Source organism: Procambarus clarkii, chromosome 1 (genome assembly GCF_040958095.1).
Source record: "Procambarus clarkii isolate CNS0578487 chromosome 1, FALCON_Pclarkii_2.0, whole genome shotgun sequence".
Classification (NCBI taxonomy): Eukaryota; Metazoa; Arthropoda; class Malacostraca; order Decapoda; family Cambaridae; genus Procambarus; species Procambarus clarkii.
Genome location: NC_091150.1, coordinates 20,041,028 through 20,064,875, shown reverse-complemented (window position 1 = coordinate 20,064,875; position 23,848 = coordinate 20,041,028). Strand labels below are relative to the sequence as shown.

Below are 23,848 nucleotides of genomic sequence, written 5' to 3'. Positions count from 1 at the left end.
TTACGTGTTATGTGGTCTCTCAGTTATTAGTTATTCTTTGTGTCCTGCCTGTTATATCCTAGTGTTATATAATTACTACACATTTGCACTCGGCCTTAATTCTAGTACCAGTTAACCTTTAGGTTTCTGCAGAATTAGTTTCCATGTCACTATAGGCTAAGGTCTCATACTTACTACGGGTGTACCTTTTAAGTTAAATCTAGTCCTTGGAATTGTTACTGTTAATTCTTACTTTATATATTTACTTTATATATTTTAATATAAACGTTATATATTCCTTAAATTATATTTGAAACTTTGTATATTTACATGTTCAATATTAAGTTTTATATAATATCAACTTTGTTAAGTCTATAATATAAACCGTGTTTAATATAAACTTTATATAATTACTTACTTTATGTGAACTTTATATATTTACATGTTCTGCAGAATTTAATCTTCAATAAACTTTAACGCCCCATACTGCCAGTATCTTTCTCCCCCTGGTCAGAAATAAATATCTCTTTGATATCCCCAGGGTCAAACTTAATCTGTGTAAACACTCTATGCAAATTAAGGGACCTAGTCTATGGAACTCACTCCCTAGTGAATTGAAAAACTGTAAAACTTTTGCCTTATTTAAAAGCAAAACCAAAAAGTACCTAACTTCATCTTCTTAGTTTCCTACACTGAGCTTTAAATTTGCTCTGTACCTAGTGTTACCCAATCTCCTAATTTTTATGTAATATCAAACAACCTTATCATTGTGTTCATTGCTGTCTTCTTTTATGTGCTAGCCATATGCTGTATTGTGACTACCAATTTTTGTCAACTACCATTCAAGCTGTCATTGCAATCAATCTTATATTGTTTCTGCTGTATTGTGCCTACCAATTTGTTGTCAACTACCATTCAAGCTGTCATTGCAATCAATCTTAGCTACCTATGTGCTTTAATATACTGTACCTACAATTTTCTCTCATCTTTTTTTTTTTTCATTTCATGTAATCTGTTATCATTTTTTTGTCTATAAATTTTGCAAGTATTTACCTCCTTAAAATTTTCTTAGATTAAGGACCTGCCCGAAACGCTGCGCGTACTAGTGGCTTTACAAGACTGTAATTACCACATTTGTATCCTCACATTCCTTATGTACATTCTTGTATATGCATAAATAAATAAATAAATAAATAAATAAACAAGTGCCATGTATTTATTCAGACGAGAACAACAGCGAACACAAACCAGCGCATATACGAACGGAATGGTTTGTATGTACAAACTTCTCAGTGAACGAAGTTGTTTCTAGCCCGGTATCCGAAGTTGCAGTATACGACTTGACCAGTCCCCTTCACGGAGCCTTAATCTTAACATATCTGGTATGTTTTGCTTTTTTATTCTACCACAGATGTGGCCACACATTTACAATGCTAACCAGCATATATACAATTTCTTCTGTCCTCCATGGACAGGGTTAGAGATTTGTTAAACATATAGTTCACGGATTTATTGAACAATCAACCACAGAAGGTGATTGTAGTGCTGTTAAAAAGCTAGGCTAAGCTACATACACAAATACATAAATACACACATTTACGTATACCCTACATAAAGTGTTCGGTGTCTTTTACATAGTGTCATTAATGTGCATTTAATGTTCACCTTTACTAAGGTGAAATGGAATTCTGATCAGCTTCAGATGACAGGGTCGGTCACTCTAATTACCCAAAGCTATCCAAATCTACTCAAAGCTACCCAAGCTTGCTAGTATTACGTCAGTAATGAAGAAATATGATATATTTACTCACTTTAATGTTGGTGCTGAAAGTAGAACATGAAAACACATATTTTTACTCTGAAATAATATAAGTTTATAACGAAATTAGACGAAAACCAAGTGGCATGAGAGGCCATAGGAAGTAGACAGTCCAAGGAACAATGATGTGGAGCGACTTATCCAAGATATATTGTTGCCTACAAGTTATATTAAGTTGGGTTTGGATAGGTTAGGTTTGGGTAGGTTGGTTAGGTTAGGTAGGTACAGAAGGCTGATATACCAGCTGGGTAATTAGACAGACCCGAAATAATAATAATAATAATATTTTATTCAGGAAAAGTACATACATAGATGCAAAGTTACAAACATAATGTTAAGAACATAAGAACATAAGAACAAAGGTAACTGCAGAAGGCCTATTGGCCCATACGAGGCAGCTCCTATTCTATAACCACCCAATCCCACTCATATACTTGTCCAACCCGTGCTTGAAACAATCGAGGGACCCCACCTCCACAATGTTACGCGGCAATTGGTTCCACAAATCAACAACCCTGTTACTGAACCAGTATTTACCCAAGTCTTTCCTAAATCTAAACTTATCCAATTTATATCCATTGTTTCGTGTTCTGTCCTGTGTTGATACTTTTAATACCCTATTAATATCCCCCCGGTTATGTCCATTCATCCACTTGTAAACCTCGGTCGAGGACCGGGCCGCGGGGACACTAAAGCCCCGAAATCATCTCAAGATAATCATCTCAAGATAACCTCTATCATGTCACCCCTAACTCTTCGCCTTAGATTTATATTTTATATATTTTTATATATTTTATATATTTATATTTTAGGTGGGTGGCACAATGAGTGGGTGGCATATAGGTGGGTGGCACAATGGATGGGTGGCATATAGGTGGGTGGCATAATGAGTGGGTGGCATATAGGTGGGTGGCACAATGAGTGGGTGGCATATAGGTGGGTGGCACAATGGGTGGGTGGCACAATGAGTGAGTGGCATATAGGTGGGTGGCACAATGAGTGGGTGGCATATAGGTGGGTGGCACAATGGGTGGGTGGCACAATGAGTGAGTGGCATATAGGTGGGTGGCACAATGAGTGGGTGGCATATAGGTGGGTGGCACAATGGGTGGGTGGCACAATGAGTGAGTGGCATATAGGTGGGTGGCACAATGAGTGAGTGGCATATAGGTGGGTGGCACAATGAGTGAGTGGCATATAGGTGGGTGGCATAATGGATGGGTGGCATATAGGTGGGTGGCATAATGGGTGGGTGGCACAATGAGTGGGTGGCATATAGGTGGGTGGCACAATGGATGGGTGGCATATAGGTGGGTGGCATATAGCTGGGTGGCACAATGGATGGGTGGCATATAGGTGGGTGGCATATAGGTGGGTGGCACAATAGGTGGGTGGCACAATGGATGGGTGGCATATAGGTGGGTGGCACAATAGGTGGGTGACATAATGGGTGGGTGGCATATAGGTGGGTGGCACAATAGGTGGGTGGCATATAGGTGGGTGGCATATAGGTGGGTGGCACAATGGATGGGTGGCATATAGGTGGGTGGCACAATAGGTGGGTGGCATATAGGTGGGTGGCACAATAGGTGGGTGACATAATGGGTGGGTGGCATATAGGTGGGTGGCACAATAGGTGGGTGGCATATAGGTGGGTGGCATATAGGTGGGTGGCACAATGGATGGGTGGCATATAGGTGGGTGGCACAATAGGTGGGTGACATAATGGGTGGGTGGCACAATGGATGGGTGGCATATAGGTGGGTGGCACAATAGGTGGGTGGCATATAGGTGGGTGGCACAATGGATGGGTGGCATATAGGTGGGTGACATAATGGGTGGGTGGCATATAGGTGGGTGGCATATAGGTGGGTGGCATATAGGTGGGTGGCACAATGGATGGGTGGCATATAGGTGGGTGGCACAATAGGTGGGTGACATAATGGGTGGGTGGAATATAGGTGGGTGGCACAATAGGTGGGTGGCATAATGGGTGGGTGGCACAATGAGTGGGTGGCATATAGGTGGGTGGCATATAGGTGGGTGGCACAATAGGTGGGTGACACAATCAGCGGGTGGCACAATCAGCGGGTGGCACAATGAGCGGGTGGCACAATGAGTGGGTGGCACAATGAGTGGGTGGCACAATGAGTGGGTGGCACAATGAGTGGGTGGCACAATGAGTGGGTGGCACAATGAGTGGGTGGCACAATGAGTGGGGGGCACAATGAGTGAGTGACACAATGAGTGGGTGGCACAATGAGTGGGGGGCACAATGAGTGGGGGGCACAATGAGTGGGTGGGACAATGAGTGGGGGGCACAATAAGTGGGGGGCACAATGAGTGGGTGGCACAATGAGTGGGTGGCACAATGAGTGGGTGGCACAATGAGTGGGTGGCACAATGAGTGGGTGGCACAATGAGTGGGGTGACACAATGAGTGGGTGGCACAATGAGTGGGGTGGCACAATGAGTGGGTGGCACAATCAGCGGGTGGCACAATGAGTGGGTGGCACAATGAGTGGGGTGGCACAATGAGTGGGTGGCACAATCAGCAGGTGGCACAATGAGTGGGGTGGCACAATGAGTGGGGTGGCACAATGAGTGGGGTGGCACAATGAGTGGGGTGGCACAATGAGTGGGGTGGCACAATGAGTGGGGTGGCACAATGAGTGGGGTGGCACAATGAGTGGGAGACACAATGAGTGGGGGGCACAATGAGTGGGGACACAATGAGTGGGGGGCACAATGAGTGGGGGGGCACAATGAGTGGGGGGCACAATGAGTGCGTGGCATATGGGTGGGTGGCACAATGAGTGGGGGGCATACAAGTGGGTGGCACAATGAGTGGGGACACAATGAGTGGGGGGCACAGTGAGTGGGGGGTGGCACAATGAGTGGGGGGCACAGTGAGTGGGTGGCACAATGAGTGGGGGGCATATGGGTGGGTGGCACAATGAGTGGGGGGCATACAAGTGGGTGGCACAATGAGTGGGGGGCATATGGATGTGTGGCATATGGGTGGGTGGCACAAAAGGAGAGTGGGTGGCACAATGAGTGGGGGGCATACAAGTGGGTGGCACAATGAGTGGGTGGCATAGGGATGTGTGGCATATGAGTGGGTAGCACAAAAGGAGAGTGGGTGGCACAAAAAGGGGTGGCACAATTATCAATAACAGGGCTAAGACTGGAGAAAATGAAGATTGTGTCATATTAATAATGGTAATAACAATAATAATAATTTTTATTCAGATAAAAGTACATACATACAAAATAAGTTACAAACAGAATGTTGGAGTGCTAGTTAGAGCTAGTATATCAACCAGTCCTCTCAAAATAACGTCGCTTTTCGCTCGTAAGCGCTCTAAGGCCAAAAATTGACGTAATTTGAAATGAAATCGGCTCACAAAAGTGATGTTCTGTTCTGTTTTCTGTTTGGGTCCTCCAGTTTAATCTCTTAGGTTAGGAGAAGACACATTCACTTAACGTTTTCATGACGTTTTGAAACTTTAGGAGAATTTCCTGCCCTCTTAACCTACCAGAGGACTCTTAACTTACTGTTTTAGAAAAAAATAAATCCGAAATTTATTTTCAATTTTTGTTCATTTTTAAATTACGTCAGTTTCCACCATACGTGCAAACGTCTAAATTCAGACGTAATTTGTAAGAGGGCATGTCAAGTATGTACTATGCCTAAAGTCACTAACACGCACAACATTTTGGGCATGGTAAGTACAAAGCATACAGAGTACATACAAAGTAATACTTGTATAAGTATTGAAAATAAAAGCAAGTCACTGTGATAGCTTTCATTTAATCTGATAATTGAAGATACTGCTCCTGGAGACATTTGATATGCAGATAAGTCCAATACACAGTTTCAATCTACTGCTGAAAGCAGGTGTTAATTTTTGTTTTGCAATTGCAGTTAAGGGTTTGAGGAAGGCAGCAGACCTCCAGGAATCACTTCTCAGGAGAATCTGGAAGGTATGCCAGCAGCACAACATTGAAAGCCACATTACATTTGTCACTGATATTCAAACTCAATTTGTTTTTCCACATTATACCCAGAATGCTGTGTATACTAGTGTCCTTAGGTATTGTAATTGTTTTACAATAAAATGGTAGATTCCTAGGGATCTTATGTATGTCCTTTTGCCAAAATAAATCAATTATTATTACAGTATTATTATTATTAATAATAATAATAATAATAATAATAATAATAATATTATTATTATTATTATTACTATAAGATTTGGCCAGCTGCTTTTCTCTAATTAATCAAGGTATCCTTTTAATTAATGAAACCTCTGAATTATAATTTCTGCATGTTGGCCTTATAACCCTCCTTAGATTAAGACAGTTTAAAACTGTTTCATCAATTCAGTTACATATAAAGAAGCAAGCACACGACCACAAATACAATACTTCTTCACCAGAAAGCAGTGCACATGTTATAACAGCTACAGCATTAAGTTTATGAAATGAGAAATGATAAGTATATTACTTATGACACAAGTTAGACCTTAACTGGATTATGCAGCTATGGTATGGTGTCCACAATTAGAGATGCACAACACTCCAGATTAAATTATCAAAATTGCACTGGACCCCATACAGGCTTTTTTTGCATGCATAGGGTTAGGCTTAGTGTCAGTGTCGTCCCATGACTTCCATGACCCAGAGTTGGCCCATGACTTCCTGTGATCCAATTTTGAAGTAGTTGGTTTACACCTGCTCAAAGTTTGCTACGACTCTAGGCCAAATCGCTTGTGAAGCGCCGGGCGTGTTTTACTGCTGCGCCACGGGGACTACACAATAAAAAAATTAAAAATGATAGAAAAATGAGGGCAGTAATCAGAGGCAATGTATCGGACTGGAGAAATGTCACAAGTGGAGTACCACAGGGTTCAGTTCTTGCACCGGTAATGTTGAATCAATGTCTACATAAATGATCTACCAGTTGGAATACAGAATTATATGAACATGTTTGCTGATGATGCTAAGATAATAGGAAGGATAAGAAACTTAGATGACTGTTATGCCCTTCAAGAAGACCTGGACAAAATAAGTATATGGAGCACCACTTGGCAAATGGAATTTAATGTGAATAAATGCCGTGTTATGGAATGTGGAATAGGAGAACATAGATCCCACACAACCTATAAATTATTTGAGAAATCTTTAAAGACTTCTGATAAAAAAAGAGATCTAGGGGTGGTTCTAGATAGAAAACTATCACCCAAGGACCACATAAAGAACATTGTGCGAGGAGCCTATGCTACACTTTCTAACTTGAGAATTGCTTTTAAATACCTGGATGGCGAAATACTAAAGAAATTGTTCACGACTTTTGTTAGGCCAAGGCTAGAATATGCAGCGGTTGTATGGTGCTCATATCTTAAGAAGCACATCAACAAACTGGAAAAGGTGCAAAGACATGCTACTAAGTAGCTCCCAGAACTGAAGGGTAAGAGCTACAAGGAGAGGTTAGGGGCATTAAATATGCCAAAACTAGAAGACAAGAAAAAGAGGTGATATGATCACTACGTACAAAATAGTAACAGGAATTGATAAAATCGATTGGGAAGATTTCCTGAGACCTGGAACTTCAAGAACAAGAGGTCATAGATTTAAACTAACTAAACAAAGATGCCGAAGAAATATAAGAAAATTAACTTTCACAAACAGAGTGGTAGACGGTTGGAACAAGTTAAATGAGGTGGTGGTGGAGGCCAAAACCTTCTGTAGTTTCAAAGCGTTATATGAGAAAGAGTGCTGGGTAGATGGGACACCACGAGCGTAGCTCTCATCCTGTAACTACACTTAGGTAATTACAACTATGGTATATACGAGTGCCACTCAGGCTCTTGCACCACCCCATAACTGCAATTCAACAAATCTCTAGTGTGTCATACTTTTCCTGATATCCTTAAAAAAGCAAGAGTAATGCCAGTTCATAAAGGAGGTGAGACAGTTGACATAAATAATTACAGACCAATATAAAATCTACCAATACTGTCAAAAAAGTTTGAAAAAATTATTTACAAAATGCTCTTCTCCTTGTAAAGCTCAACATATTAAGTCCCTGCCAGTTTGGCTTCTGTTCCCAAAAGAGTACCAACGATGTCATTATCAGTCTGCTTGATATACCCTACACAGCCCTTCACAAAAATTAGTTCCAAATTGGCTTCTTCATTGACCCGAGAAAGGCCTTTGATATTGTAAACCATGACTACCTCTTAATTAAACTTCACCGCCAAGGAATCCAAGGCCTTGCTCTGAACTATATTCAATCATATCTTAGTGACAGACACTAATATGTAGCCATCAATGACATAACCTCCCCTACTCTACCATTAACTGAAGGAGTGTCAAAAGGGCAGCATCTTAGGGCCTCTCCTATTTCTTATATACATTAATGATTTGCCAAATATCTCTTAATATTCTTAAACTTTATTTATTTATTTATTTAAATACAAGAAGATACATTGGGTTTGTGAGAATACATAGCATAGTATTTACAATCTTGTAAAGCCACTAGTACGTGCAGCGTTTCGGGCAGGTCCTTAATCTAACAGATAATTTTAAGTAGGTAAATTCTAGCAGAATTAATAAAATGATAACAAATACATTGCAAGAAAAAAAATGTGATGAGAGAGATTGATAAGTATATTAACCCTTAAAGTGCGCATCACGTCATATGACGTGTTGGACGTTGTTCCAGTCAACTGCGCATCACGTCATATGATGTGTTGAAGTACTACGCAAGAGTTAAACGGCCCGCGGATACACGGGGTTCACCACACCTTCATCAGGGCTCTTGTAAACAGACGCCATTTTAAAAAAAAATGGTGGGCCAAACTCCTGGGTGTTATTGGCCTCAGTATTGAGTGAGCAACCAAGCCTGACGCACGCAGTATGAGCTAACAGCACTGCTGTTCAGCTTGTGACCACAGCATCGCCTAAAAATGCCAAAATATACTTGTTCATGCTATTATGTAGGGATGATATTATTACAGAAGACCCCTGACTGTGATAAAACTGACCAGGGTTCTGATAATAGCAGGATTGTGGTGATATTTAGTGCTGTGCGCTATGGAGGGAGGAGTAATGCTGTGGGAGAGAGGATGGTGGCGATGTCTGCTGACTGTGTGTGGCCACCTTTTATTGACTGCACTCAGCATACCTGCTTAGTGGTTTGCTGTGGTGAACACAAATGTAGATACTTATATATAACGTGTGTATAGAGGGTATAAACAGCAAGAGAAGGTTTGGAGCCGCCATTTTGGTGAGGGCGGTGGCGTCGTCTGCACGATGCCACCGTGCAGACGAAGGTGTTGTTTACTGGTTACCACGATGGTCTTTGGGCACCATACCAGTTTATTTGTACAAGTATGGTGAATAAAACAGGTAGATATTTATATATAATGTGTGTATATAGCGTAATAACACCACACAGTATTATTGGAGGAGAAATATTAGTGCGTCTGGCCTTGAGGGCGGCAGCCATCAGCTGACTGTGTGAGGTCCTACGTCTTTGTGCCTTTACTCACCATACAAGCTTAGATGTACAGTTTGGTGAACAAAACATGTAGATACTTGTATATAACGTCTGTATATAGTGAATTATAGAAAAAACAGTATTGTGGGAGGAGAATGTGGGCGAGTCAGATGACTGGAGGGAGGGCGTGAGTGGCTGGCTGGTACACGACGGTCACTCCTCATTACTTTTTGACTCATAATAGCTACTTAGTGGTTCGTTATAGTGAACAAAACATGCAGATACTTATATATAACCTGTGCTTATAGTGTAATAACCGACAAAGTATTTGTTCACTGATTGATGAACATAATTGAATCAATAATATGCACACCATATTTTTGAGTACAGCAATGATTCACTCATTTTATTATATAAATATATCAAACTACACACTATTGAATAATATTACAGCAAAAAAACTATGAAAAATCAGACATTGAAATAATTAGGTAATTATCTCTATGTGGCAACTCCGGCCTGACAGCTGGCGAGCAACAGACCGCCTGGGACGCATGCTGATTCAGCGCCTATAATTTGCCAGACTTCCCCGCCCTATAGCGGGCAATATATGCCACTTATGATTTTTTTATTATTTTTCCCGTGATCAGTGAACACAAATTAACAGGTTAGGAAGAAAAAATATTTTTTTTTTCAAAATGACATGTGCCTGTGGGGATGACAGGATATTAAACCCCGAGCATGTTAAGGGTTAAAGCACATTGGTATATTAAAGCTCTGATTGATTACATTGACAGCTTGATTGGTAATTTAATCAAGATTAATAGACACCATACAGCAGATTGATAGCACATATAAGAAGACAGGTATGATCACAATGGTAAAGATGTTCGGATTGGGTACATAAAGATTGGGAGATTGGGTAGCAATAGATACAGTGCAATTTTAAAGTAAAAGGTAAAAAACTATGAAGATGAAATTAGGTACTTTTTAGTATTGTTTTTGAATGACGCAAAAGTTGGACAGCTTTTCAATTCACTAAGGAGTGAGTTCCATAAACTGGGTCCCTTTATTTGCATAGAGTGTTTACACAAATTAAGTTTGACTCTGGGGATATCAAAGAGATTTATTTCTGGTGTGGTGATAATGGGTCCTATTACATCTGTCCAGGGAGAGTTTCAGAGCAGGATTTGTATTTAAGAACAGGGTTTTGTAAATGTAGTTGACACAAGAGAATATTTATTAATTTATTTTATTTTATTTATTTTATTTATTTTATTTATTTTATTTATTTTATTTACTTTATTTTATTTTACTTAAGAAGATACACTGGGTTGAGAGAGCACATAACACTGGTGTTCTTACATTCTTGTAACGCCACTAACACACCAGTGGTGTTTCAGTCAAATCTGTACAAACACTCTGTGGAAATAAAAGAATACAGTGTATGGAACTCACTCCCTAATGAACTAAAAACAATTCCAACTAATACCTTATTCAAAAGTAAAAAAAAAAAGTACCTAATTTCATCCTCGTAGTTTACTACCTTGTGTTCAAACTCGCACTGTATCCTGTGCGACCCACTCCCCCAATATTAGTACAGTACTTAAAACATGTATCTTCACCAGCGTAATCATCCCCATCAACTTATATTGTAGTTATTATGTTAAACTTAAATTTTGCTGCAATGTACCTATTCATCATACCTTATGTGTTAGATTAAGGACCTAACTGAAATGCTATGCATTTAGTAATTACCTTAGTGTAGTTACAGGATGAGAGCTACGCTTGTGGTGCCCCATCTTCCCAGTACTCTTTGTCATATAACGCTTTGAAACTACTGCACTGATGGTTTTGGCCTCCACCACCACCTCACTTAACATGTTCCAACCATCTACCACTCCGTTTGCAAAAGAAAGCTTTTGCATAAGAAAACTTGCTTAGCATTTTCACATGCTGCACTTGCCATAAGAACTTTGACTCAACGAACTCAACGACACTACCCAAAAAGACGGGCGCCTCTCATGGTGCCCGTCTTTTCCCTTATTGCTCAGACGTCTTTACTACCCAGCCTTTATTGACCCCTGCCATTATTATTTCCAGTCCTTTTATTACACCGGCCTTATTAACAGTTTATTACCTAGTCTTATCATTGCCAATCTTTTTATAGTTTTCAAAATCCTGGGATGAGGTAGGAATGCAATGGTAAATTAAGATTTAATTATCCAGTATCCTGGCATGATGTAGCATTTGTTGTTATATTATGCATTTAAAAAGTTCTTTTAAGTGCTGATTTAGTATACAGTAATAAGATTATCTGTATATATATAGTACATTATACTGTCCTTGATTAGGTACTTGCCATAACTGTTTCTACTCCATCATTGTGTGGAGTAATCATTAGTAATTCTTATATAAATCTTGCTCTTGCCAAACTAATCCTCTCACTTTGAAGTGAACCTGACCACTTTGAAGTAACTGTAACCCTGTTTTAAAGTATAGTTGTCCAGTTTTCATATACTGTAACTGATTCTTCACTTCTGCAAGTACCTTTCTCTCTTTATAGAGAAGTTCACTTTAATGATCTTTAATAAATTTGAAATTAACTGCAGCCATCCCTTATTTTGTTTCATTTAGTAATTTTCAAAGTGGTGATTTTCACTGATATATTAGCAGAGGCAGTAAATTTGTGAATAGCACTAAGGTTTCCAAATTAATAGAGTTGGCCTAGGGGACAGGGCCTCAAGTTAGCATATTAAGTACAGTATAGTATACCAATCTGGAGATAGACTGTGGTTTGTTAAAGTCTCTCTTGTTGGGTTAGTTGATATTGAAGTGTTTCCCTAAGAGAAAGTCATGATAACATAATATGAATATCTGACAATGAGAATACAATATAAAGGACTGATATAAACTAATGTACACTATATACACATCCATAACTCGAATGTCCCTGGACAATAATGAGAATCTTATCACATGGTCACCTTTCCAGCTACTGGCAGGGTAAAGTGCATATTTTTATACATAAATTTATCATGAAACATAGTGCAGAAATTTTAAGGGATATAAATACTATATGAGAAGTTCTCTTTTCCCCAGATATGTCAATATTCGCTCCAGGGCTGTTTAGGGGCAAGGTGGCTCTGGTGACAGGAGGAGCTACAGGTATTGGCAAGGCTATCACCGCGGAACTACTCTCCCTCGGTAATACTTCGTCTTAATTTAAAAACTGTTTAATGTTGATACTAATTATGTCTGCATTAAAAAAAATCCATACTTTAATAATTAATTTTGAAATATTATGTAATAAATTACAATGTGGTTGGCTTGCCTGAATAAACATACTGTAATTACCTAAGTGTAATTACCTAAGTGTAGTTACAGGATGAGAGCTACGCTCGTGGTGTCCCGTCTTCCCAGCACTCTTTGTCATATAACGCTTTGAAACTACTGACGGTCTTATCCTCCACCACCTTCTCCCCTAACTTGTTCCAACCGTCTACCACTCTGTTTGCGAAAGTGAATTTTCTTATATTTCTTCAGCATCTGTGTTTAGCTAGTTTATATCTATGACCTCTTGTTCTTAAAGTTCCAGGTCTCAGGAAATCTTCCCTATCGATTTTATCAATTCCTGTTACTATTTTGTATGTAGTGATCATATCACCTCTTTTTCTTCTGTCTTCTAGTTTTGGTATATTTAATGCCTCTAACCTCTCCTCGTAGCTCTTGCCCTTCAGTTCTGGGAGCCACTTAGTAGCATGTCTTTGCACCTTTTCCAGTTTGTTGATGTGCTTCTTAAGATATGGGCACCACACAACTGCTGCATATTCTAGCTTTAGCCTAACAAAAGTCGTGAACAATTTCTTTAGTATATCGCCATCCATATATTTAAAAGCAATTCTGAAGTTAGAAAGCGTGGCATAGGTTCCTCGCACAATATTCTTTATGTGGTCCTCAGGTGATAGTTTTCTATCTAGAACCACCCCTAGATCTCTTTCTTTATCAGAATTCTTTAAAGATTTCTCACATAATATATAGGTTGTGTGGGATCTATGTTCTCCTATTCCACATTCCATAACATGGCATTTATTAACATTAAATTCCATTTGCCAAGTGGCGCTCCATGTACTTATTTTGTCCAGGTCTTCTTGAAGGGCATGACAATCATCTAAGTTTCTTATCCTTCCTATTGTCTTAGCATCATCAGCGAACATGTTCATATAATTCTGTATACCAACTGGTAGATCATTTATGTAGACAATAAACATCACTGGTGCAAGAACTGAACCCTGTGGTACTCCACTTGTGACATTTCTCCAGTCCGATACATTGCCTCTGATCACAGCCCTCATTTTTCTATCAGTCAGAAAATTTTTCATCCATGTTAGAAGCGTACCTGTCACTCCTCCAATATTTTCCAGTTTCCAGAACAACCTCTTATGTGGAACTCTGTCGAAAGCCTTTTTTTACGTCCAGATAGATGCAGTCAACCCAACCATCTCTTTCTTGTAATATCTCTGTTGCTCGATCATAGAAACTGAGTAAATTCGATACACAGGATCTTCCAGATCGAAAACCATACAGTCTGTCTGATATTATATCATTTCTCTCCAGGTGTTCTACCCATTTAGTTTTAATTATTTTTTCCAATATTTTGACTATTACACTTGTCAATGATACCGGTCTATAATTAAGGGGGTCTTCCCTGCTTCCACTTTTGTAGATTGGAACTGTGTTAGCCTTTTTCCATACATCAGCTACAACTCCTGTATACAGAGATGCCTGAAAAATCAGTTGAAGAGGAATGCTGAGCTCAGGTGCACATTCTCTCAGAACCCATGGTGAAACTCCATCTGGAACAACTGCTTTCTTCTTATTTAGCTCCTTGAGCATTTTTTCCACTTCGTCTCTAGACACCTCTATGTGCTCTATGTTGTTCTCTGGAATTCTTATTGTATCTGGTTCCCTGAAGATTTCATTTTGTACAAACACACTTTGGAACTTTTCGTTTAATGTTTCACACATTTCCTTTTCATTTTCCGTGAATCTATTTCCCATTTTCAACCTCTGAATATTATCCTTTACCTGCAATTTGTTGTTTATGAATTTATAGAATAGACCCGGTTCTGTTTTACATTTGTCTGCAATCCCTTTTTCAAAATTTCTTTCTGCCTCTCTCCTCACTGCCGTGTAGTTGTTTCTCGCATCTTTGTATCGCTGGTATGCTTGGGGGTTTGGCCTCTTCATGTATTGATTCCATTCTTGTGATGGAGGCACATAGGTAATTTTCTTAGCGTATAAAAGATCCATATAAGGAAAGGATCCACTAAGGAAACGAACATAGGAATGTGCCTAAATGCCAACAGCGACTGCCCAGACAGGTACAAGAGGAGTGTTGTTAACGCATATGTCGACCGTGCTCTCAGCCACAGCTCAGAATGGAAGCAAGTCGACGAAGAACTCTGTAGGGTAAGGCAGGTCCTAGTCAACAACGGCTTCTCCAATGGCTTCGTCGAAGACATCATAAGAAGGAAAGTGAAACGCCATGCTACCTCTGAAGAGACAACTAACACAACACCTATACCCCCTATTAGACTATTTTACAGGAACTTCTTTTCCACAGCTCATAAAACGGAGGAAAGGGTCCTGAAAGATATTGTTAATAGAAACGTTATCCCTACAGACAAAAATCGGAGGATACAACTGACGATTTACTATAAAACCAGAAAAATGGCCAGCCTACTCATGAGAAACTCTCCAGACACAAAGCAGAACGCTTTAAAAGAGACCAACGTTGTCTATGCATTCAAATGCCCTCTTGGGGACTGTAAGCTCCAAAAAACCCAGTATATAGGCAAGACAACAACATCTCTTTCTAGGCGTTTAACGATGCATAAGCAACAGGGCTCCATTAAGGAACATATAATCTTTTCCCACAACCAAACCATCGCCAGAGAAATCCTAGTAAACAACACAGAAATCATCGATAGATACAGTGATAGCAGGCGGCTTGACGTTTGCGAGGCACTACACATTAAGAAGTCAACACCAGCAATCAACAGCCAATTAATGCACAACTATATTCTACCCACCTCAAGACTCCGCTCCAATATAGAAGCATCAAGAAATATGGACCAATAGGCTTTCTACAATCACTTCCATTCAATACCCATTGTTTCGTGTTCTGTCTTGTGTTGATGAATTTAATACCCTATTAAATACCACCTCACCCCATCCACCTCACTCAAATGTAGATATAAACAAATCGGAGATGTGTAAGTTCTATTCAGTTGTGTATGTGTAAACTAAAGTCTTTGAAAATGTAATAAGTTTTACGAAACGCGCTCAAGTGTCACGTCAGACTAGAAATAAAAATGAATTTTGGAGAATTGATTTTTGAATTGCCACCAACAGTGAAAAGAAATGTATGAAAGATTAAGAAAATTCGTGTTAGAATTATTAATCTTACTTTTTCGGTCATATTTAATAATATATGTCTACAGGAAAGACTGCTACCAAAATATACTAATATTTATATTTATATATATATATATATATATATATATATATATATATATATATATATATATATATATATATATATATATATATATATATATATATATATATATATATATATGCGGAAAATCCACAGAGAAATATGAAATGAGGTGAACGTTTCGGCTAGTTAAAGCCGATTTTCTCTGTGGATTTTCCGCATAAAATGATCAGTGTTTTGTGATCGTCAATTGCATGCATGCATGCATGCATATATATATATATATATATATATATATATATATATATATATATATATATATATATATATATATATATATGAATGAAAACTCACACCCCAGAAGTGACTCGAACCCATACAACCCATTCGCATATAGTCCTGGGGACCATTCAGGCTTGTTCGCATATATATATATATATATATATATATATATATATATATATATATATATATATATATATATATATGTCGTACCTAATAGCCAGAACGCACTTCTCAGCCTACTATTCAAGGCCCGATTTGCCTAATAAGCCAAGTTTTCATGAATTAATGTTTTTTCGTCTACCTAACCTACCTAACCTAACCTAACCTAGCTTTTTTTGGCTACCTAACCTAACCTTACCTATAAATATAGGTTAGGTTAGGTTAGGTAGGGTTGGTTAGGTTCGGTCATATATCTACGTTAATTTTAACTCCAATAAAAAAAAATTGACCTCATACATAGAGAAAAGGGTTGCTTTATCATTTCATAAGAAAAAAATTATAGTAAATATATTAATTCAGGAAAACTTGGCTTATTAGGCAAATCGGGCCTTGAATAGTAGGCTGAGAAGTGAGTTCTGGCTACTAGGTACGACATATATATATATATATAACAAACATAGGAATGTGCCTAAATGCCAACAGCGACTGCCCTGACAGGTACAAGAGGAGTGTTGTTAACGCATACGTCGACCGTGCTCTCAGCCACAGCTCAGAATGGAAGCAAGTCGACGAAGAACTCTGTAGGGTAAGGCAGGTCCTAGTCAATAACGGCTTCTCCAATGGTTTCATCGAAGACATCATAAGAAGGAAAGTGAAAAGCCATGCAACCTCCGAAGAGACAACTAACACAACACCTATACCCCCTATTAGACTATTTTACAGGAACTTCTTTTCCACAGCTCATAAAACAGAGGAAAGGGTCCTGAAAGATATTGTTAATAGAAACGTTATCCCTACAGACAAAAATCAGAGGATACAACTGACGATTTACTACAAAACCAGAAAAACGGCCAGCCTACTCATGAGAAACTCTCCAGACACGAAACAGAACGCTTTAAAAGAGACTAACGTCGTCTATGCCTTCAAATGCCCACTTGGGGACTGTAAGCTCCAAAAAACCCAGTATATAGGCAAGACAACAACATCTCTTTCTAGGCGTTTAACGATGCATAAACAACAGGGCTCCATTAAGGAACATATAATCTCTTCCCATAACCAAACCATCGCCAGAGAAATCCTAGTAAACAACACAGAAATCATCGATAGATACAGCGATAGCAGGCGGCTTGACGTTTGCGAGGCACTACACATCAAGAAGTCAACACCAGCAATCAACAGCCAATTATTGCACAACTATATTCTACCCACCTCAAGACTCCGCTCCAATATAGAAGCATCAAGAAATATGGACCAATAGGCTTTCTACAAACACTTCTATTCAATACCCATTGTTTCTGTTCTGTCTTGTGTTGATACTTTTAATACCCTATTAATATCCTCTAGTGTTCTGTCTTGTGTTAATGCCACATCATCCTTCCCACCTCACTCAAATGTAATGCCACATCACCCTTCCCACCTCACTCAAATGTAGATATAAAATGAGGGAAACGCAAGTTCTAATCAGTTGTGTATTTGTGAAGTCTTTGAAAATGTAATAAGTTTTACGAAACGCGCCCGTGTCGCATCAGACTAGAAATAAAAATGATTTTTGGAGAAGTGATTTTTGATTTACCTCCAACAGTGAAGCGTAATGTACGAAAGATTGAGAAAATTCGTGTTAGAATTATTAATCTTACTTTTTCGGTCATATTTAATAATATATATATATATATATATATATATATATATATATATATATATATATATATATATATATATATATATATATATATATATATATATATATATATAGTTAATATGATATAAAGTTACAGTGGTTGATGTATGACACCGAGTCCTGTAGGGTTTGTTCTCTCCATGTGACTTCTTTCTGACCCTCCTGATGAGATTAGTTCATATCAGGCGCTTTGCAAGTTCATTTTGTTCATTTGCAGCAGTCTAGGTTATGTGCCCGGTTGGATTCCCGTAAAGACCTGAAGCCACATTCACAAAGCAGTTACTCAAGAACTGTACTGTACTGACGAAACGTTTCATTCCATATCATTGTTGTGGCAGTTACGCTGTGATTCAGGAAGCTATTTATGAATGCCAATCTTCCCAAGAACACTGCCTCACACTATTACAACTCCAGACTAGTCGTAGCTTTACGTAAACCATATACTGTATGCCTATATGTCTGCCTTAACTGACTCGGCCATGAGGGTACAAAAGTCAACCACCAGAATGTGAGTTCAAGTCATTCCATTGCTTCATAATGATTTTCATTGATATATCACACAATTGTGATTTCATTGCAACCTGAGTGAGGCATAAGAGCATGAACGCCATTACCATAGGCCAGAGGTCAACGTTAATACCCTGGTTGGGCTCCAGTTCGAGACCTTCAGAACAGGTTCTCTGGGAGGTTCTGGGAGAACTGCAGAATAGGAAAGCCGAGTAGTGATATTACACACGGTAGATCAATCTAGGCCATAGAGGAGACTCGCCTGCTAGAAACGGATTAGGCTTGCCTTTCAGCTACCTCACAAATAACCACCTGCACATGTTTCTCTCACCATCTTCTCACTTAGCAGCATGCACACTGGATCAAAGCTCACACTAACGCCCTCTCACCCTTGCCATGTTCATTATTTCCAGGTTGTACTGTGGTAATTGCATCAAGAAAAGAAGAGAGGTTAAGAGAGGCAGTTCAGGAACTCTGTCCAAATGGCAAGAGACTTGTAGCAAAAGTATGCAATATCAGAGAAGAAGATCAAGTTAAGTAAGTTTTAAAACAAATATAAACTTGTAATTATAAGAAAACTACCATAATTCCTACTTTGACAAATAGGCTTAGTCCATGCTGCCATGCTGTGAACATGCTGCTGTGTCAATCTGGAGTTTTTATTTCTGTAATAATTTGGGGAGCCCACTATTTTTTGTTATGTATTAACTCTTCCAATGCGTATATCGTATATATACAGAATAAATGATAAAATATTAGCATGAATAAAACAATGGTTGAAGGAAAGAAAACAAAGGGTCGTGCTAGATACCTGATCAACCAGGCTGTGACTCATACGTCAGGCTGCGAGCAGCCGCATCCAACAGCCTGGTGGATCAGTCCAGCAACCAGGAGGCCTGGTCGACGACCGGGCCTCGGGGACGCTAAGCCCCGGAAGCACCTCAAGGTAACCTCAAGGTAAGGTAGATGGAAACGATTCTGAATGGAGAAATGGGGTAAGTAGGGTGCCACAGGGATCCATTTTGGGATCTACCCTTTTTATATATATATATATATATATATATATATATATATATATATATATATATATATATATATATATATATATATATATATATATATATATATATATATATATATACAGAGCACCACTTGGTTTCCGAACTTTAGTTATCCGAAACTTCCAGTTTCCCGATTGGGGTTGGGGAGTCATGCTACCCGAACAAAGTTCGGGTAGGAAGGGGTCCGCCAAGCGTCACGCCGGCTTGTTGTGGTGGGTGGGAGATGGTCCAGTTTGCCCGCTGTGACTTCACAGATTCACGGCCTATTATTCCTATTATTTTGAATTGTCATAAGGCTGGAATGTTCAATCTGTGCTTTTGTTTTACATATCTGCACAATCAAGAAACATCTGTGCACCATGTTGGCTCCAAATGCACGCATTGCGTCAGTGATGGCTGACTGGTGGGTGGATGGACGATGGAGCTTAGGTGGGAGGCAGTATGAATGAGGGGGGGGGAGAATCAGTGAGAGAGGGGGAGAGAGAGATGCTAGGAGGGAGGGGGAGGTAGGGAGAGATGTTAGGAGGTAGGGAGAGATGCTAAGAGGGAGGGGGAGGTAGGGAGAGATGCTAGGAGGTAGGCAGGAAGGGATGGAAGTAGTGAGAATTAGGGAGGGAAAGGCAGGCAGGCAGGCAGGCAGGCAGGCAGGCAGGCACAGGCAGGCACAGGCAGGCACAGGCAGGCAGGCAGGCTAGCTTGCAGGCAGGGAGTGAGTGGTAGTCACGTGGTTGAACCGCGTGACCTTGAGAGATGGGATGTAGGGGGGGCGGGTGGTTTGTTGGTGGTGGGGGTGAGACCGGCTCATTCCCGAAGATAAGCCTAACACACACTACCCGTTAGCATGATGGCAGGGAGGGAGGCAGGCTGGCTGGAAAGGAAGCAGGCTGGCAGGCTGGGAAGGAGGCAGGCATGCTGGCTGGGAAGGAAGCAGGCTGGCAGGCTGGGAAGGAGGCAGGCAGGCAGGCTGGGAAGGAGGCAGGCAGGCTGGCTGGGAAGGAAGCAGGCTGGCAGGCTGGGAAGGAGGCAGGCAGGCAGGCTTGCAGGCTGGGAAGGAGGCAGGCTTGCAGGCTGGGAAGGAGGCAGGCAGGCAGGCTTGCAGGCTGGGAAGGAGGCAGGCAGGCAGGCTTGCAGGCTGGGAAGGAGGCAGGCAGGCTTGCAGGCTGGGAAGGAGGCAGGCAGGCTGGGAAGGAGGCAGGCAGGCAGGCAGGCTTGCAGGCTGGGAAGGAGGCACGCAGGCAGGCAGGCAGGCTTGCAGGCTGGGAAGGAGGCACGCAGGCAGGCAGGCAGGCTTGCAGGCTGGGAAGGAGGCAGGCAGGCAGGCTGGGAAGGAGGCAGGCAGGCAGGAAGCGATATATGGGTGTTGAAGTGAACCATGAACCACGTGACCTTTGAGAGAGTGTGTGTGTGTGTATGGGTTAGGGGTGGGGGGAGAGGGGGAGGTGTATCGGTGGTGGGGGAGGGACCGGCTGACTCCGTAAGCCTAACCACACTCCACAGACCTGTGACCCAGATTTGTTTCTTAAATGTACAGTACATCATCGTATATTTTAGGCAAGCTGGCAGGCAGGCTGGCAGGATGTTCCTGCAGGCTGGCAGGCAGGCTGGCAGGATGTTCCTGCAGGCTGGCAGGCAAGCTGGCAGGCAGGCTGGCAGGTTGTTCCTGCAGGCTGGCAGGCAAGCTGGCAGGATGTTCCTGCAGGCTGACAGGATGTTCCTGCAGGCTGGCAGGATGTTCCTGCAGACTGGCAGGCAAGCTGGCAGGCAGGCTGGCAGGATGTTTCTGCAGGCTGGCAGGCAAGCTGGCAGGATGTTCCTGCAGGCTGGCAGGATGTTCCTGCAGGCTGGCAGGATGTTCCTGCAGGCTGGCAGGCAGGCTGACAGGAAACATCCAGAGGTTGTTTGCCAGACGTCTTAATAATCAGTTAGGAACAATTAAGGACTTTTATAAAGCGGATCAGGACTTCACTGATTGGTGAGTACAAACAAAACACGGTCGCATTTACGCTATGAACCTGTCGATTTTTTCCCCTAGAGTTTTTTCGTAAATTTTTTTCGGAAAAATTTCTTTTTACATTTCTAGTTTATTTTTTCCCCTCTATTTCTCGTATACGAACTTACATGTTAACCGACGGGTCTCGTCCCCAAGGGGTTCGGAAACCAAGTGGTGCTCTGTATATATATATGTCGTACCTAGTAGCCAGAACTCACTTTTCAGCCTACAATGCAAGGCCCGATTTGCCTAATAACCCAAGTTTTCATGAATTAATATATTTTCTCTATTTTTTTTCTTATGAAATGATAAAGCAACCCATTTCATTATGTAAGAGGTCAATTTTTTTTATTGGAGTTAAAATTAACGTAGATATATGACCGAACCTAACCAACCCTACCTAACCTAACCTAACCTATCTTTATAGGTTAGGTTAGGTTAGGTAGCCGAAAAAGTTAGGTTAGGTTAGGTTAGGTAGGTTAGGTAGTCGAAAAGCAATTAATTCATGAAAACTTGGCTTATTAGGCAAATCGGGCCTTGCATAGTAGGCTCAGAAGTGAGTTCTGGCTACTAGGTACGACATATATATATATATATATATATATATATATATATATATATATATATATATATATATATATATATATATATATATATATATATATATATATATATATATATAAATAAAATATCAATGCTATAGATGAGAATATTACAAATCACATCATCAAATTTGCTGATGACACAAAGGTTTATGGTAAAGTAGGAAATGATAATGATATTGAAGCCTTACCAAGAGAACTACTTAAACTCCACAAATAATAATTGTAATTCATTGTGTTGGGGACAGAAAGCCAGGGCATATTCATGCACATTTGGCACTTATTCATGCGCATTTGGCTTTTAGCGAGGTCCCCCCTACCCTCCCCCCCACAAGGCTGAACGACTGACCCCGCCCAGGATGCAACTCCACAACAAGCTGATTATCTCCTGAGTACCTACTTACTGCTAGGTGAACAGAGGCATTAGGTGAAATGAAATGTGCCCAACCATCCCGCCCGGGATTCGAACCCGGAATTCTTGATTGTCAGTCGAGAATGAATTTGACTGTACTACTGGAACTCTTGTGAATGGTCAGAAGATGGGCAAATTCTTTTTACTCTTGGGATAATCAAGCGTACTTTGACTGTAACGAAAAGAAGGTAATTGTTCAACTATATAAATCTCTGGTGCTGGATTACTGTATCCAAACATGGAGACCTCATTTTCAGAAGGACATAGCTGCTCTGGACAAGGTGCAACACCGGCCAACAAAAGTCCTTCCAGAGCTAAGTCATCTCTCATATCAGGAACGGTTGATGGCCACAGGACTAACACTGCAAACCAGGCATGACAGGGCAGATCTCATTGAAACTTTTAAAATACTGAACAAGTTAGAGGATACTGACCTGGATATTTTCTTCAAAAGGTGAGATGTAACACAAACAAGGAGTAATGGTTTGTGTTACATCTGATGTAACGCAAATGTTCAACAAGCTCAAGTTGAACAAGCCACAATGTAGGACTGAGAACAGGAGAAGCTTTTTTCACCCACAGGGTTGACCCATGGAATCACCTACCCGCTGAAGCTGTAAGTGCCAAAACTGTGTTGAGTTTTAAAATATACCTGGAAAAGATCATCAAAGCAAATGGAGTGGACCTTCAACAAGCAATTGGCTTCCTGTCCTCATTGAGGCCACCAGGGTTAGTGGCCCTCTGGTAAATTAGATAAAACATTGCACTTGGAAAATCCATGGTAAAAAATTCAAAATACAAAGAAAATATTGGATATTCAATGTGTGTTGTTAGAATTTAGTGCAAAATATGCATGACTAGGCTGAACTCTGATAACCAGTTATAAGATTATTACACTCGCCAGAAACACTTAGTGATTTGTAATAGTGAATGAGAGAGTAAATAGTGAGTGATGAGCAGCACCATCTACGAGCATTTCAAGTAACGAGCGATCCGTTCACAGAAAATTTGTCTCAATTGACGAGCTTCTACTCGGTTAACGAGAAAACCATGTGGTGATTCCTAGCATTCTCGCTGGTTCTCGCAAATTCTCAGATGCCTTCAACGTCCGACAGAAATTTGTTTCACAAGACGAGCGTTTCACATGACGAGCTCTGTGCCAGAACGGATTAAATTCGTTAACCGAGGTACTGCTGTAATTATATTGTATATATAAATAGTGTTTATGTATAGAAATAACAGCAAAAGACTGTTTTATTGTTCTAAAAATAATGTTTGATGATCATACTATTTCACTAATATGCACACCACATTTTCGTGTATAGCTATGGTCCACACATTTGATTG

At 40.3% G+C, this 23,848-nt stretch overlaps 1 protein-coding gene across 2 annotated transcripts in view; it reads left to right on the top strand.

The window, feature by feature from the left end:
* The first annotated feature begins 1,274 nt into the window (after positions 1–1,274).
* LOC123754045 (peroxisomal trans-2-enoyl-CoA reductase) overlaps positions 1,275–23,848 on the top strand; it is a 51,104-nt gene continuing 28,530 nt past the window's right edge. The window contains exons 1-4 of one of the 2 annotated variants that reach the window (XM_069337278.1): positions 1,275–1,361; positions 5,727–5,785; positions 12,408–12,512; positions 18,850–18,973. In XM_069337278.1, the coding sequence (XP_069193379.1) occupies positions 12,410–12,512; positions 18,850–18,973 (227 nt within the window). In that variant the 5' untranslated portion in view covers positions 1,275–1,361; positions 5,727–5,785; positions 12,408–12,409. The remainder of the gene's footprint in view (positions 1,362–5,726; positions 5,786–12,407; positions 12,513–18,849; positions 18,974–23,848) is intronic. The other variant, XM_069337782.1, reaches the window with a different exon arrangement.